Source organism: Bemisia tabaci, chromosome 1 (genome assembly GCF_918797505.1).
Source record: "Bemisia tabaci chromosome 1, PGI_BMITA_v3".
Classification (NCBI taxonomy): domain Eukaryota; kingdom Metazoa; phylum Arthropoda; class Insecta; order Hemiptera; family Aleyrodidae; genus Bemisia; species Bemisia tabaci.
Window position 1 is genome coordinate 47,044,432 of NC_092793.1, and position 16,823 is coordinate 47,061,254.

At 39.6% G+C, this 16,823-nt stretch overlaps 1 protein-coding gene across 6 annotated transcripts in view; it reads right to left on the bottom strand.

Moving 5' to 3' along the window:
• Positions 1-16,823, bottom strand: part of ort (glycine receptor ora transientless) — a 212,674-nt gene that overhangs the window by 71,972 nt on the left and 123,879 nt on the right. For all 6 annotated transcript variants that reach the window (XM_072301954.1, XM_019054117.2, XM_019054116.2 and 3 more), the window contains one exon: positions 160-310. In XM_072301954.1, coding sequence (XP_072158055.1) covers positions 160-310 — 151 coding nt within the window. The remainder of the gene's footprint in view (positions 1-159; positions 311-16,823) is intronic.

The following is a 16,823-nucleotide window of genomic DNA, read 5'->3' on the forward strand; positions in this document are numbered from 1 at the left end:
AAATTGTGATAGCATCCGCTTGCACATTGCCTTTTTTTATTTATTAAAGCACGACCTGAGTCGCAATCATTGCATATATTTGTAAATCGGCTAATAGCTCAACTTTTTTCCCCCATCCAATCGTGTTTACATTCAAATCTTTTCATGCGAACCACTTACCATTGAGCTCTCGTCAATCGAGTCGAGACCCATGACTGTGACGTGAAAAAAAACTATAGTGGGATTGCCGTCCTTTTTCGGCGGCCGCATTTTGTCGTATAGTTTGGGGTCTTCGGGCAGGATGTCGTTGAACGTTAGGCTGGTCGAGGACCTGAAACAAAAATAAACATTTCTAATTTCGGCGGCGTTTTAGCGAGTATATTTCACCGCACATAAAATTTGCAAACCATTGATACTATTTTTGAATGCGGTTTTGGCCTTGTGACTGTTAATATTAGAAGAAATACGAAGTTGAGAAATTACAAAAGGAGCCGGTGATATAACACCGGAGTTGACCGAAGTCCAATTCAAGGACATATCCTGCGTGACTCTTTTGTTCACAAAAAGAGTCAGTAACCGCAGGAAGAGTCTCGCTGATCATGACCGTGCTTGCAGAATGAAGGATGTTTGAAGCGGCGGAAGGGAAAAAACCTAGCGGTGAGAAAATAAGTTATGAAACGTGTAGGATAAAATAGAATACAGGGAAAATAAACACATGACTAAATCAATGAAATTGTATATGAAATGAAATGAAATAAGATAAGATGAATGAAATAAAAGCATCTATTATCCCGGAAAATAAAAAAGAACAGCCGAAAATTTGAGCCGTCGCAATCGAGATCTGTGTACATTAATTTCATCATCGATATTCATTTGATGATGAATTCTACTATCGGATTTTGAACCGCATATAATGGTGTATTTCTCATCATACAATGTTTAAATTTTCCAGAAAAAGCTGCACAAAATTAGATATTTAAATTGAGCTGCTAATGAATGCCTCGATAGAGCCCCGGAATCCTTTTGTTTGATGTAGCAAAGTCATAAATTAGAGTGCTTTTGATCGGTAAATCTGCGGGGAGGGAGAGAAAATTGACCAATGACGTGACCTTGCTTTACGATACATCGATGGATCGCCATTTAAATGCATGGAAAAGGATCGATAATGAGAGTGTTTGTAACGAAAACCTTATTGATCGATTTTTTACTATAGTTTTAAATGGGGACTTATCGATAGTCGATTATTCGCGCTTCGCCACTGAAATTGACTGCATGAAATGTTTCGCGGAATAATGATAAAAATCGCTCATGAATTTGTCTGGAATGCATGCCTGCCGTCGCAGCAAATATTGTACGGAGAATCTGCGTTAATAATTTCAGCGTTGCGTTGCATTTCGGAAAACCACAGATTTTTTAAAATACCATTTGTTCTTTTTTGTGAGCTCTTATATGATCAGAAAACCCGGGAGATAAAAAAATATAGATTTACGGGTGGAAAAATAACTCGAGCGCAAATTTGGACTTCATTTTGCAATATGGAATATTTCTAACTCGCCCACAGAAGCACCTATTTGCACGAGGAAACGCATCGCACATAGGCTTCTTCTGAAATGAACCAGAAACGGTAGTTCCATATGGAAAAATGAAGACCATTTCACCCTTGAAATATGGTAATCTCGCAAGGGGAATCGATGGAGAGCTTGAACCGTTTCATTTATCCTGCATAACAGTAAATAAAAAATTGATTCAAGTTTTTCCTTTTTTTATACAAAAGACAAAATTGTTATTAAACAATAAAAATTCTACAAAAAATATACTTGTTACATTCAACAGAAAAACTCGAGTGACCTTTAGAAAAATTGAGTTGAGGGTAGTTTCGAGCTGGTCCAAAAGTATGTTCCCTCTGGTCAAAACAAAAAGGCATGCAAACAAAATTTAGGATGAGAATACCCAATTGTCTAATTTGTCCCATTTTGATACTAAAGATCTCTAATATTTCTGATACCATCTATGCAATAATTAAACTTTCTAACGTTTTGTATTTTCAATTCTTGCCCGAGGTATTTTTAATGATCTGCAGAGTCGAATTCAATTATCTGTCAGCGATCAGCCGGTAGACCTTTGGATGAGCTCACCGTGTGAAGATTTAAGAATGAGGGGCTTGGAGGACAAGTCGCATGAGTGCAGTTTTTGAAAATATGAGATATTAATGATTTCAAGTACAACTTGTCTTAATGCATATTCTGTGAAAAATTCGCTCCCAAATTCCAATTTTTAAGCATTAAAAATCCATTTGAACTTTTTTTCCACTATAAGGATCCATGTAATTTCGAAACTTCAAACGCGCATTGCTCGAAATAGCAAAAACTGCGCTTATGCGCCTTGTCCTTTTATAATCCAGGTTTTTTATTTTATCAGCTTGAAGTAGTTTTTTAAGGACACCGAGCGTCTGTTGAGTACTGGACCACTTAGCGGTCAGTACTAAATATGGTTGATCTCCTGAGGATGATACAGGGTTATTCAAAAGTCACGCACCACTGGCCATAACTTTAGTTCTAATTATGATATCGACTTGCGGTTTAAGACGTTTTTCCTCATATCGAGGGGGATCCTTTTAGGTACTTTCCACTTTTTGATCCCCTCGGGTAGAGGGGGCGGGGGGCGACTCAAAAATTTCAAATAGCCACCCCCTTCATGGCCAGTGGTGCATGACTTTTGAATAACCCTGTATATTATGACGGGGATGTAGCGACCTTTTCATCCGTATGGGTTCTCATGTTGTGTGCCTTCCAAAAGGCATTCAGTGGGTAAAATTCCGCATTCCAATACAAAACGGAGGTTTCAAACGAAATGGAGTTTCTCGTATAGGGTCGAGGGTCTCATTTTCCGTTGAATGTTTGGCAACTTGAGCTGCTTCTATCGGGATCTCTGTGGGAAGTCCGCGGGACATTTACGGAGGTTTCTTTTGATGCTCAAAGGCCGGGGCTGAGAGGAGAGCCGCGAGTTCCGCTTGCCGCGCCGCAAAAGTCATAACCTGCTCGTATCAGCAGAAAGCGAGACAGCTTGGCGGCGCTATGCTCAGCTAAGCGGCGTCGATTCTCCGCCAAAGGCCCGGTCAAAGTGAGCGCGATAGAGCGCCCACTGCGTTCATTTCACCCGCGTCTCCAGTGGCTTATATCGCAACACCCCCCCCCCCCCCCCACCCCGTTGCCATCATCAGGAAAATCCCTCAAAGTAAGGGTAGTAAGTATGAGCACCTTTAGACTACAACAGAAGATTGTCTGAAGAAGTCTGACGGCAGTTTAGCATTGAAAGTAAATGCAGGAATCAAGATGAATCTTCTGTCGCAGTCTGAAAGTGCGTAAACTTATTTTGCCTGGACTCTAAAAGAACCCAGATTGGAGGAAAACGCAATTGAAAGTTGTTATCCCCGATATTTTCCGGCATTTTCCAAAAGCCCCATTGATGTGTGTAACTTATCTGCCAATTGGAGGCGATCTCGCTGCATCGGTTTTGGCTCCTCAAGATATCATGTCGGCTCAAATTTTCCGAGCAAGTCTAAACGTGTACAACAGTTAAATTCAAAATTTTGTAATCTTCATAAACAGACAGTTGCAGGGTGGCGGAATTTCATGAAAAAAAATCTTGAAATTTCACTTGAAATATTTCAAGAAATTTCAGGAATTTATGAAAGATATTGAAAAATACCGGTTCCTTTCCATGTTTCACAAAATGTGAAAATTGTGACTTTCGTCTATTTTTGTGTTTGAGTGCGGTTTGCATACTCTAGCCCCTGAAAAATACGAAATATTTCACAGACTCATGGAATTTCATGGAATATTTGGACGGAGTTAAACAGAAAGGAACCAAGCCACATCGGGATCGAACCAAGAAAAAGAGGTTTGAAGTTTGTCTCCTGCATAAGACTCAATGTAAAAGATAAACTTCAAATTCTGTTTCTGCAAAATTTGCTCCAACAAAAACTTTGAATTTTTGGCGATAGATAGTAGAGCAGTGGTCGAGTTCAAAACCACTCATAACTCAATTTTTTCCAAAATGTGGGTTGGTTCCTTTCTGCTTAACTCAGTCCATTTCACAGCCGCATGACATTTCATGAAATATTCCACAGCATCGTGAAATTTCATGAAATATTCCACAGCACCGTGAAATTTCATGAAATATTTCACAGCCTCGTGAAATTACACGAAATATTCCACTGAAATTTCCAATCTTCCGTATCTTTCTTACGCTTCACGCCACCCTGGTTAATGCAGAAGACGATGCGAAGAACGTGAGATTCTACGGTGTGAAAAGTCCTTCCCGTCTACACCCTGCCGTCTCGTTGGCATAACCTCGGGTACGAGGACCACTCTCGGGGCGGGATTGCACATCAAAAGGACCTCCGGATTTCGGGTGCATTAATCACCGTGCAAATAGGAGCGAGATCAATCGGAGCCGCGGTGGCGGCGGCGGCGGCGGCGGCTGTCGGATGATGCGAGGCAACTATGAATTATGCAGATCCCCGAAAATTAAGTAAACAACCTAAACCGCATCTCGAGATCATCTTCATCTCGCAGCTCGCGAGTGCCTCCGAGGAGCCGCTAAAACGTCTCTGACCCTCCTCTCGGAAATTTATGTATATCACTCGCTTACCAGGCGAAGTTGCCAATCGTTTTCGGCGGCACTCAAAAAAAAAGTCACTTGGATCTAGAGTCCAGACTCCTAAAAACATTGACAAGGAAAAATACTCTTGATTCAATCCGATTTTTCCTTGAACCGAAGAGCCAAGCCTCTAGATTTAGGCGGATTTCCTTTTGATTCAAGTAAAAAGTCCGATTGAATTAAGCGTATTTTTTCTTGTCGAAGTTTTTAAGAGTCTGGACTCTAGATCCAAGCGACTTTTTTTTCCCAGGCAAAATAGGGAAGAAAAGAATCGCGAGTCATTTATGCGTCTTTTTTGACATGAAATTAGGTTCAGGCCCAAGAAATTGGTCAAGGAAGAAATATTACTAAGTCCTTTTGGACTTAAAAAATTACAGACAATTTTACAAGCCCACCACCGCATCATGCCATCTGGACCAGACTTTTATCGGGTCCTTCTGGTCGGACGAAGTCGAGGACCGAATAAGGACTGTGAGGGTATTGATCCAAAGAAATTCAAAGGTTCATGATCTCAAAGCTCCTTGATCCTCTTTAGAGACTCAAAAGGAGGTCCTGACTCTAGAGTCGACGTTTTCGTGACACTTTTGAAGGTATTCTATCAAGATTGGATTTTATGGCAAATTTTGACTTGAATCAATACCACAAAATCCAAAATCGGCAAATCCCTATCCAAAACATCGGTTACAGAATTCTACGGGCAGAGCCCCCCCCCCCCCCCCCCCCCAGAATGCTTGTTAATGAAATGACCCAAGATGCTAGGAAAACATTAATTTTTATGGAAAATTGGTCCAAGAAATCCAAGACCGACGGTCCCTCGGCTCCCCGCAGCTCGCCAATGGGACAAAATCTCAAGGAAAAACATTCATAACTTGTCTTCAAAATAAATATTTTGTTTAGGGAAGTTTGACAACACTCGAATTTTCATACGGCGTTTCCCTTTAGCACGGCATAGCAGTGAACCTTTGCACATCAGTGCTCAGTCCTTTTGCCCTCGAGTGTAAACGATTGGGCATGCAACTTTACATGCTTGCCATCCAGTGGAGCGCCTTCAATTTTTCGCTATGCAATCCGGATATTCCTGGAGCTCGAATAGTCACATCCATGCGCCGTCGCCTCGTGCTTGCATGCTGTAAACATTCGCGGTCGCATGAGCTCGCTCGAGACGGTGTTTTTAGCGATGAATCAGCACTCTGATGCAAGTTTTAACTCTAGCTTGCTGTTTTGCCTCAGCCATTTTAAATATTGAATTTCTAGTAAACTTATCCGTCGCAAACTGAAAATTAATTTTTGAGAGGAAACCTCTCCCTGTGTAAAGAATTTGCGCGCTGACTCCATATCAGGAGAGGACGCTGCGTTGATCTCCGTAGCAATGAGAAAATAATAATGTAACGGCCCAAAAAATGGGAAAAAACAACAACAAAAAACTTGGATAAGTAACAATGTTAAATACTATCACAAACTAATTATTTTCCAAAACGCTGTTAAACTCTGTCCATTTCTTGATGAGGGTGTGAACTGCACGTACTGATCGTTTTCTGCAGATTTCGCTGAACTTTGTGTAGATTTATAAACATGACCTTTAAAAATTTCGGAAATCCCAGGAATACTAACTTATAAATGATAAAAGGGTTAAGGAACAATGTATGGATCCGTCTGAAAACACCCTATGTAGTTAGATTCTAGATCGATCAAGTAGATCATCTATTTATCACAACTATAAAAAATATTCCCCGTTTTTTATGATTTTTTTTTTTAATATTTACTTTCCTGGTTGATGAACGGCTTTCAAAGTAACCCGAATTTCAATAGGCTTTAATGTAATTTGTATCCCATTTTAATTCCCAATTCAATTTTGTTTGGTTTTGTCATGTTTTTCGGCTTTTCGATCGAATTAATTTTTAATCATTAATTCCGTATTTTTACGGCAAGTAAGGCAAAGTCATACCTGAGGCTGTTAAGTCAGTGCGCACAACCTTAACGCAGGGAAGGCTTCCCATGGAAAATTAGGTAAAGCTGAGAGCATTTTCATTCAATTTTCGACAGGTAAGTTTCCTAGAAATTCACTGTTTAATTTTGTTCAAAACAGCAAATAGCTAGAGTTGAAACCTTCACTAGGGTGCTGTTCGTTGATAAAAGTACCTTCTCCAGCGCGCTTTTCATAAGATAGCGAACGTTCACGGGACGCAGGCAAGTTGAGACGGCGCGCGCACTGTGGATCGAATTAATTAGAGAGGTCGAACATGAAATTTTTGGCTGAAACTGCAAATTTTGATGTTTATTTCGTCACATTTGAAATTTCAAGGGGTGCTCAAAGAAGGAAATGTCACGAGGAACCCAATGGGAACACGTTTCGAACCTCAAAGTTTTGTATAAACGGAGTTATAAGCGTTTAAGGTTTCCAAATTTTGTCCGACCTCACCCATTGACTCGATCCACCGCGCGGCGCATGCATGCAACTATTCGTGCGCGAGGGATGTCCGGGTTGCATAGCGGAAAAATTGAAGGCACTCTACCTGATGACACGCATGTGAAGATGCACGCCCAATTGTTTGCACTTGACGGCCTAACGTTTACGGGATGCGGGCACAACTTGGAAGTGATTATTTATGGAGCGATGTCTAACTTGCATAACGGAATAATTGAAGGTGCTCACCTTGATGGCAAACACAAAATTTAACAAGGAGACATTTTGAATTAGCTTTAAAAGCACATTCCGAGTGAATATCGCGATCGGAAGGCAAAATGATTTGCGATATTAACTCACGGCGTGCTTTCGGAGTTATTTTGACGTGCTTCTAAGTCAAATGTGCACAAGTACCTGAGGATTGATTCCAAAATTATTAACTGATTGATCGATTTTTGAGTCGTTCTCTGAAGCACTGAAACTCCTCCTTAAATATACGGTAATATTATCCTCCAGTTTTTATGATTGTGTATAACTGGTAGCTAAGACTCGTCAAAGCTGATAACTACTATAAACCAGAATTAGGAGGTTGAGAGAGGCACAGAGCCGCCACTGTCAACAGCACACCATTATCCGACTTCCAATTGTTCAAAACAAGCAGTCACAGGCCGGCTTGAATTTATCATTGACGAGTTTATGATAAAACAAACTATGTATAAATAAATTAACCCAAAATGAACTACGTGCATAGAGTTTGCATGCTGCATAGCTCTTTTTGATTTCGTTAATTTTTGACAGCGTTCCTTTTAGCATAAATACGTCCGCGAAGTCTCATTCCATGCATCCTATAACGTCCCGGAGTCCAGCGCTCGAAAAGTTAAATTACGAAGTTTTATGTGCTTTCAGCTCTCAAAACAATGGATGGACGATACCGCGACGAAAAAATGAGGAGTGGTTTTGGAAGTCCTAATTGAAAAGCTTTGTTTAATTTCGCGTCGTTAAGTACTGGTGTTGCCACATGTTGGCACTCTGAGGGAAGCAACACTCGGCGTTGCAATAACTACACTTAACCTGATACACGAGTGGCTCTATATGAGAAAAATCTCTGCTGCGTGCTTCGGAGGCAAACAGTGCTGCGAAATCTGGTGACCTTGTATGCGTGGGAAGAGCCTGGGTTAAAATTTAGATTGTTCAAAGGGGGAAACAACAGGATTGCCAGTCCGCTGAAATACTGGTCCGCCATTCCAATTACCGCGTACATTAACATTGTCACTAATAAACACACCTGCTGAAACGCTTGTTTCGGTTTCCAGCGTTACACACTTTCCGTGATCTTTTATTTTTTAAAAGGAAAACTATTTTATATCTAAAAAATGTTTGTGTTTTTTTCCCTTGGTTAAACTTGCATATCCGGCATTTTTCTGTCTATGCATAGACTTCCTTTAATTTTTTAACGGTTTAATAATTAACGATTTTTTTTAAATTAATAGTTTTTTTAATCGGCTTTGCTAAACACTTATTTTAAACGTATGGATACTGAATTTGTATACAAAAAAGAATTGTGTTATTACAAAAATGTGGACCTTGAGCAGACACGGCGAGATTCGGACAACGCCAGACTTTTCACAAATTGGTTGTGGGTATACGGTATGCACGCACGAAAAGGAAATATTTAATAAAATATCTCTGTGGTTACTAACACTCTCAACGCGTGAGTCCGTCGCATCGCTCAATACAGCGCAGGAAAGTAATAAGTTAGCTTCATGGAAAACAAAATGTTTAAACAAAAATAATCAATGGTAGTTCTGCAATTACTCGTCGAAAATCCAATCGGTTATGTTTTCGATGTACACTTTTCCATTTTTCGCTTTTATTGGACTCATCGGTCGCCTCGCATAGTTTTTCATGTTTCCATGACGAGATTGAACCGTTCCAGGAAGGGAGTAGAATTATTGGGATCTGAACTGAATGAAATTTGAATTCTGAAATTAGATAAATTGATTGCGATCACTTTATAGAGAGAAGTTGATGCAAAATTGAACCTCCTTTCTCTGAATTAGTTTGATTTTTGGAATTTTTATATCGTACCGAGACCGAGGGGCTTCTTCCCTCATTTTTCAGCCTTCGAGAGAATCTGGTAGGTGGAGGCAAGGGTTCAAAGAACTGGTGAAAGACGTTGCCTTTAAACTTTTTTACAATACAAGATGTAATTCAGTGCTTTTAACAAGCTAATTCAAAATTAAATAATCTTTTGCACGAATGTACGTGATGCAAACTTATCTTGATTAGAAGTTAGGAGAATCCAGCCCAGTTGGATTGAAGACACTTAATTTCACGTTCGTGGAAATGCTGAAGAACATGCTTTTTCTTATTTTTAAAAAACGGATATTATTTTATTTGCCCTATGCTGATCGGGAGAATCTTTACTGTTTCTTGAAGACATTTTTTGTGCAAATCCATCGAAAAACACCACTTTCCGGGCTATTTGAGGGCGCGCACCACTGATCCACACCCGGGCAACGATAGAAGATGGAAGGTCTGGCACTCGACGGTTGCCACATCTTGATCTACTCTGCTGATTGTGATATCGACGGTGAAACTACCAAACCACGTATCTCGTTTGCGGTGTTTAAAAATCTACGCTCACATTTTATTTTTTTGAAGTAGACCAAATTAATATCATTCCTTGAAATTTTCACGGAATTTTCTCCGCACAAAGAGGAAAAATCACAGAAATTTTCAAGACTGGATGTTGAGTAGTTTTTCATTTAAAAAATAAAGTATGACAGGAAGTCTGCGACGTCGCAAACCGAGATACGTGGTTTGGTAGTTTCACCGTCGATATGCCTTTCAGCGTGTAGCGTTATGAATTTTTCTCTCACATATTAAATCAAAGAGGGACGTCCCTTTTAGCGATTCTCGATTTACATTTTCAGTGAATCTTCACAAATTTGATGCCTTACTACTCAGTAGTACGCTGCTACAAGTACAGCTACACGTTACGGATCATTTCAGTGACAAGAGACGTCTTACGGTGATTTACGCTTACAGAGTGGCAAAAAATAATAATATCTGTTTCTTTACGCAAGTTTCTACGTCCCATGATGACGGGAATATTACTCCTCAAAAACACGGCGCACAGTGGGTCGATTCAATAGATGAGGTCGGACAAAATTCGGAAACTTTAAACGCTTATAACCCCGTTTATACAAATCTTTGAGGTTCCAAAGGCGGTTCCACTGGTTTCCTCGGAAAATTTTCTTCATTATGCACCCCTTGAAATTCAAAAGGGGACGAAATAAACATTGAAATTTGCAGTTTTAGTAAAAATGTTGATGTCCGACCCGTCTGATTGACTCAATCCACTGTGCGTCGTTTCCCGAACGAAGAAACACTCCATTCCAAGGTTGCAAGATTGACTCACACAAGTCAATGTTTTCATAAATGTGCCCATGCAATTCCTATCCTCCCCGAATTTTCCGATTTTCGCATAAGATCAAAAGACAAATCACGGAAACAACCGAAGATGCCCAAGATTTTCCAAGTTAAACTGCAATTTGCGCGAGGGAAAATTTGGCAACCTTGAAAAGCAGTTACGTCCTTTCACGAGGGAGAATACGATATTTGCATTGGTTGCTCGACGCAAGACACGGATGAAACCGAGGTGAAACAGACCACGATATGCTCACCGCGGTGGATGATGTTATACTCCGTGTTTTTCAACGGGCAGTTTTTCCATTAATTTCGGCATTTGGGTACCTATTTATTCTTGCTAATCTATATGCTTAACGATTCTGTAACCGGCGCAACGAACCTTCTCATTTTATGTATGATTTTCATTAGACCTCCCGACCGGGTCAATTTGCCTGAGGAAAATTGGGAAAGCGCGGCATCAGTGTGGTACAGTGGAGAGCATTACGGTGTAATTGGATGGCATCGCGAACCCTTTCATCAAATTATCCGTGGCGTGCCTTCCTCAGATGACGTCAGATCATTAATCTGTTGGCGGAGTGGCAGTCGTGTTTGTTTCCGATCTTTTGTGCTTGCTCAGCCCACAACCCGCAGTCCTTCAGGAGCCCCTTTCAATCCTTTTTTTTATAATTTCATTTTTATTGCATAATCTGTCATTTTTGAACCCGGCAGCATGATTGTAACCACTCCTGCGGCAATCTTGATTTAACCATCATGATACCTCAGTACAAGAGAGTTGGCGTGTTTACGAGTCCATTACGTCATTAATGATTACATCATTAGATTCTGAGAAATATTCTTATTTCGCAAAAATAAAATGTAAGTGAGAGCTGTCCTTAATGATGAAAAAATTTCAAAATTCCGGAAATGAATGAGGTTGGTTATATTTTCACGATACCGAAAAGAACGAGTATGAAGGGAAAAATTACGCTGAGAACTAAATACTATTTAACGCAAATTAACAGCGAATGATATAAAATGAATGAGACAAAATGCCATGCAAAGGACTTCGTTTTGCAGTAAGGAACTACTATTTCTTGCTCTTTCATGGAGGCACCTGTGAACAAGAGAAAAGAATGGGCGTATACATTGTTTCTAGAATGAACTAGCAATATTATGTAGTTCCTTTTTGCAAAATGCGGTCCCTTGTTGGCGCTTGTTTGAAAATGTCATAAAAAGACGCAAGGTTAGAAAATACTTATCGGAGCTATTGATGAACGTTAACCACTGAACTGTAAAACGACTCAAAACGTATGAGGTCATGAATGTTTTTTTCTCATTCGTAAATGTTGATTAAAATCTTTCGTCGGTAAAATTTAAAGTTAAATGTAAAATCAATATTTCGTGAATCTTTGAACGGAATTTTTCTGAGAAAAATTTAAAACGTTCTCTTGACGTAAGCACACGGTGGATAATTGTTTAGAAAGATTCACTGCAAACTTTGATAGATTGAGCCGGAATCCTGAGTTCCATAACTACCGAATTTCAGCAAAACTCCTGAAAATTTGGTATAGTTTTCTGAACTTTCGGCAATTTTACCGATTCTTGGCAGCCGGACCCAAAAATCTTGGTTCCAGCCGCCGAGCTTTCTGTTGTGCAGATATTGCCGAAAAAATGTTTATACCGTACTTTTCGCTTTTCTTCAAATGATCCATTCCAATGAACAAAGAGTGACAGAGATCACAGAAATCTCTACATTTAGGCATAAACGTCGCGTTTGCAATGATCAACACGGTGCATAACGTTTGCGCACACTTTTTTTACCGATAACGTTTGCGCACACTTTTTTCAAATATCATTTGCGCACACTTTTTACCGATAACGTTTGCGCACACTGCACTATTTGGCAACGCTGCAATGATGCTACACGTGTCACCCGAAAACCGGAGTTTGTTTTGATCGCAACTGCACCTAATGTAAACGGCGTTCCTCAATTTCTTAAATACATCCGGTGAAATTACATTGATACTACATTGTTCCCACCTGATGTGTGGGCAAGCCCTCTCACTTACGACGCTTGCACGACAACAAATGGCGTTGAAAGCTTTAACAGCAAGCTTTGCGGGGAGTTTTACTATCATCATCCGAATGTCTACGAAGCCTCTCAACAATTTTTTAACGCTCAGAATATAGTGTCTTTGAAAATTAAATCTGTGCGAAATGATGAGGTGACTAAACGGAATGATCAACAAAAAAAAAGATGATGAAATTTTTGTTTTAACCAATTCGTATCTCGATAAGGACCTGAAAATTACGGAGTTTCTGGAAATGGTTCGTGAAGTTAAATACCCCGACAAAAATGATTCAGACGAAGAAAATAACCCGGAGGCTGTAAATGACTCTTTCAATGCAGACGAGCCTGATGAATCCATTTCTGAAAATGGTGCTGATGAAACTTGCTCTTCAAATGCAACCTGCCCTAAAAACAGCCCTAAAACCCGTCCTTGCACTGAAGATGATTCCGGTGAAGACAGTGACAGCATTTTTAGCTGAAGTAACAGCGAAAAATCTGTGAGTAACCATATACCTTATTTTCGTAACTTTCTTCATTTTCTATTTTCTTCTTATTAACTTATTTATTCATTTACTTATTGATTACTTATTGGAATTTATTTAAATGAAAATTTCCCCTCGTCCGTTTGTAAATTATCCGTCCGTTGAATTGTCTTATCACGAAGCGATACTACTGACGCATCATTGAAGCGTTGCCAAATAGTGCAGTGTGCGCAAACGTTATCGGTAAAAAGTGTGCGCAAATGACATTTGTGAAAAGCGTGCGCAAACGTTATCGGTAAGAAAAGTGTGCGCAAACGTTATGCAGCCGATCAACAGTGGCAAGTTTAATTCATTATTCATGTACTTAAGTTTCCCCGCTTACTTTTCCGTCTTCATTCACAAAGAGGACATATCTCAGTATTGGTGCCTAGTCGATCGGGTCATCGAATTCAACATCACGAAGATAAATGTGAAAAAAGTTTTTGAATGTACATAAATGAACAATGATCATCTGATTTCTCTTTTTACCTCTATCTCTACTCATTCACTCACTCCGATGTCGCTTTGAGTTGCCGGAGAGTTTCAAAATCGATATGCTCTCTTCGGCAGGAGAGCACTCAAAGTAGCTCTCTTTCCCCGAGTATTTTTCCAAACTTCTTAATTCTGCGAGTATTTGGACTGCATTTTGCAATTTGAAACTATAAATTCTGGTTCTTCTAGAAAAACACTTATGTGCATAGGGAAACTGATGGCACATACGTTGTTTTTAAACTGGGCTAGAATTTATAGCTCCAAATTGTAAAATTTGGTCCATTTGTCGCGAGGCACTCGTGAGGCTGATTGATTTTCTTTCGCTATAGTCTATAATCTTTGTCTACCTAACAAAGACCGAGTTGTTTGATCAAACTTGTTTAAAATTTTGCTAATTCGATTTTTTTTTTCAATATTTTCAAAATTCGTACGTCTGCGAATGCACAAGAATTCCTGGAGAGTAACCGGCCATTGTTCCATGTCTCTAGGATACCTACAAAATATTTTCAGGTTAATTCCCAAAATTCTCGTCGGTAAGCAAAATACAGCAATTGTTCGTGCAAAATTTTTGAATTTTCTTTTCCAACAATGTTCTCATAAAATCTCAGCAAAAATGCTTCATAAATATTTTGAATTTCAAACAACTCAAGTAAAAACTAAACACTTTTAAAATTCTTTAACAATATTTTGTTATACAGAAGCATAAATTCTGGAAAATTATACTTGGACTGGTAGAGATTCACGATTCTGCCGCGTGCGCAATCAACACGGCGGCCCAAAAAAAGATCATTAAAAAATATCGATTCGAAAACAATGAACTCAGCAGTACAAGAAAAGCGTGGAGGAGGTGCTTGCGATCGGTGGACGTCAAACGGGAAAAACGTGAAAAAGATTCGGGCGGAGGAGGGGGAGGGAGGTGAAAAGCCCTTTACTACCCCTAATGACAATGGAAAGGAGTTGAATTGAGCGATTTAATCGTTTTTCACTGGAGAGAGCTGCATGGTGGAGAGGGGGTTCGATGAAGTGAGGGGAAGGGAGGGATCGGGTTCGAATCTAGTTCAGGACAAGTATTTAAATTAGCACGACGCGTTAATGGGCCGACAAAAGTGGTTAATTTGCGTCCGGACTGCATCAGCCACTACTTCGGATGTCCGACTGATGCGCAAAGCGGCAAAGATATGGACAGCGCGGCCAGAATAGACTCTAATTGCCTCCTAAAATAGACCAGTGTTTCTCAAACTTTTTGCCGACAAAATCTCTTAGGGTCATATTCTGCAGTGCTAAGGAGATACGGCGTATGAACATTCGAAGGTTGCCAGAATTCTCGGGATAAAATTTTCATTTTGAGGAAATGTATGAGTATCTTACCTCGAAATTTTCAAATATACTCCAGATTTAATTGCGAATGAAATCCTCCAAAAAATTGGAAGAAAAATATTCATAGGTTGCCTTAAAGATTCTTATTTTACCAGGAAACGCCTGAAGGCTCATACTGCGTTCTTTTTTAACACGTCGGTATTCAGTATCGTATTTTCAGTTGCTTCTTATACAGCTCTTTCTCGTACAAGGCCCCGCATATGATTTTGATTTCAATTAGCAGAGATTCAAAGAAATCCTTATCAGATCATAGAAAGGTCAGTTTTATCGAATCCCGAGTAAATTTCAAAAGAATACCCTTGGAGGTGGGCCTTTGCAGGGCATGACAAAGATTTGCCACTGTGTGAAATGAAAAATTCTACGGTTTCGACAAACTGTAAGGTAAGTGCAAACCCACGTTACATTTTTAAGCACTATATATAGTGAAGAAAAAACACGATAATTCCTTGGAGAGTCTGTCTCCAATACGATACCGTTTAATTTAACTCAAGACTTGTCCTTTTCTTGCTGATGTGTTAAGGATCATCTTAAAATTACCTTAATCACGATGAAAACCATATGGAGCCTCCTAATTAAATAATCTTTTTAAGGAACAGCTATGATTGCGACCCTCATAGCCGTTTTTTTAAAATAGCTCCTTACTCCCTCCGAAAACCGTACGAAGTTTGCATTATGATAAGAGGAAGTTTCAGGAAATCAGTTGCAACTATAGTAAAAAGGACAATTTTAACAAATTTCGAGTAAAATGCAACAGAATAATTTCGGAAAAATAGCATTCCAAGGGAATGGTCCAATGATGCGACGTGCGTACAATGGAAAGAGCCTTTGGGGAGATCGGACATAAAATTTTTACTGAAACTGCAAATTTTGATGTTTATTTCACATATTAAGGGGTGCCTCTTGAAGGAAATTTTACGAAAAAACCAATGAAATCAATATTAAACAACTGCATTCCGTGTTCACGAATAATATATGAGTGTTTAAAGTTTCCACACAGTGTTTGATCTTTCTAACTGACTAGATCCATTATGCGTCGGTACGAATTATAGAGGCTATGGGTATCAAATTCGTGAATGTGTTGGTAAATGACACTGATTGGTTAGTTGCGACACGGAACGATTCCTACATCACAACTCTGCGATTTTTTCTCCCTAACGTTTCACTTCAGCAGAGCTGTCCAAACGTATTTTCCTCCTATCGTGATTCATTTGTGCCATTGTCGGATGAACGATCGGGTTGGTGAAAATAATTCTACCGTGAAGTTTTATTGCGAGGCAAACGATGGCTATGTCATGTGAGTCGATATGTCAGGTCGATGCATGTTGATGTTGTCGGTTTGATTGTACTGTCAAAATCCGTGAAAAGTCCAGTGACTGCGTTCTTATGTCATGAGAGTAGACTAGCGATGATTAGAGTCAAATGGATCCAATTCAACTACTTTCTGATTTGCGAGTGCTATTACTGCCACCAATTTCAATGGTTCTGTAGCATATAAGAGATACAGCCAATTGCATGCAGGCTTTTTGATTTCGGGTAAGTATGCTGATCACATTAGGAATGTCTGACGCTCATTTTTTAGTACACAATTTGCGGAGTCAGACATGCCAACCCGCTGGCTTATTGTTGAAATTTAAAGACAAAACAATAGACAAAGAAGCCAAGAGGAAAATGTAGCGACTCTATTATTTGTTAAAACGGGTAGTTCTTACATACGAAGGGGGGGGGGATGATGAACTGACAGTAGGGTTCCTAGAGGGCTGCAGATAGTTAGTCTATTGCTTACTTCTTTCCGGGTGTCTAGTTTTTTTTTTTGCATTTTGGGAAATCCTGATGAAATCCTAATTTTTCCTGATTTTTGACTTTGACTTGAATTGGATATGGAGATTGAGTTGTTTGAAAAAGG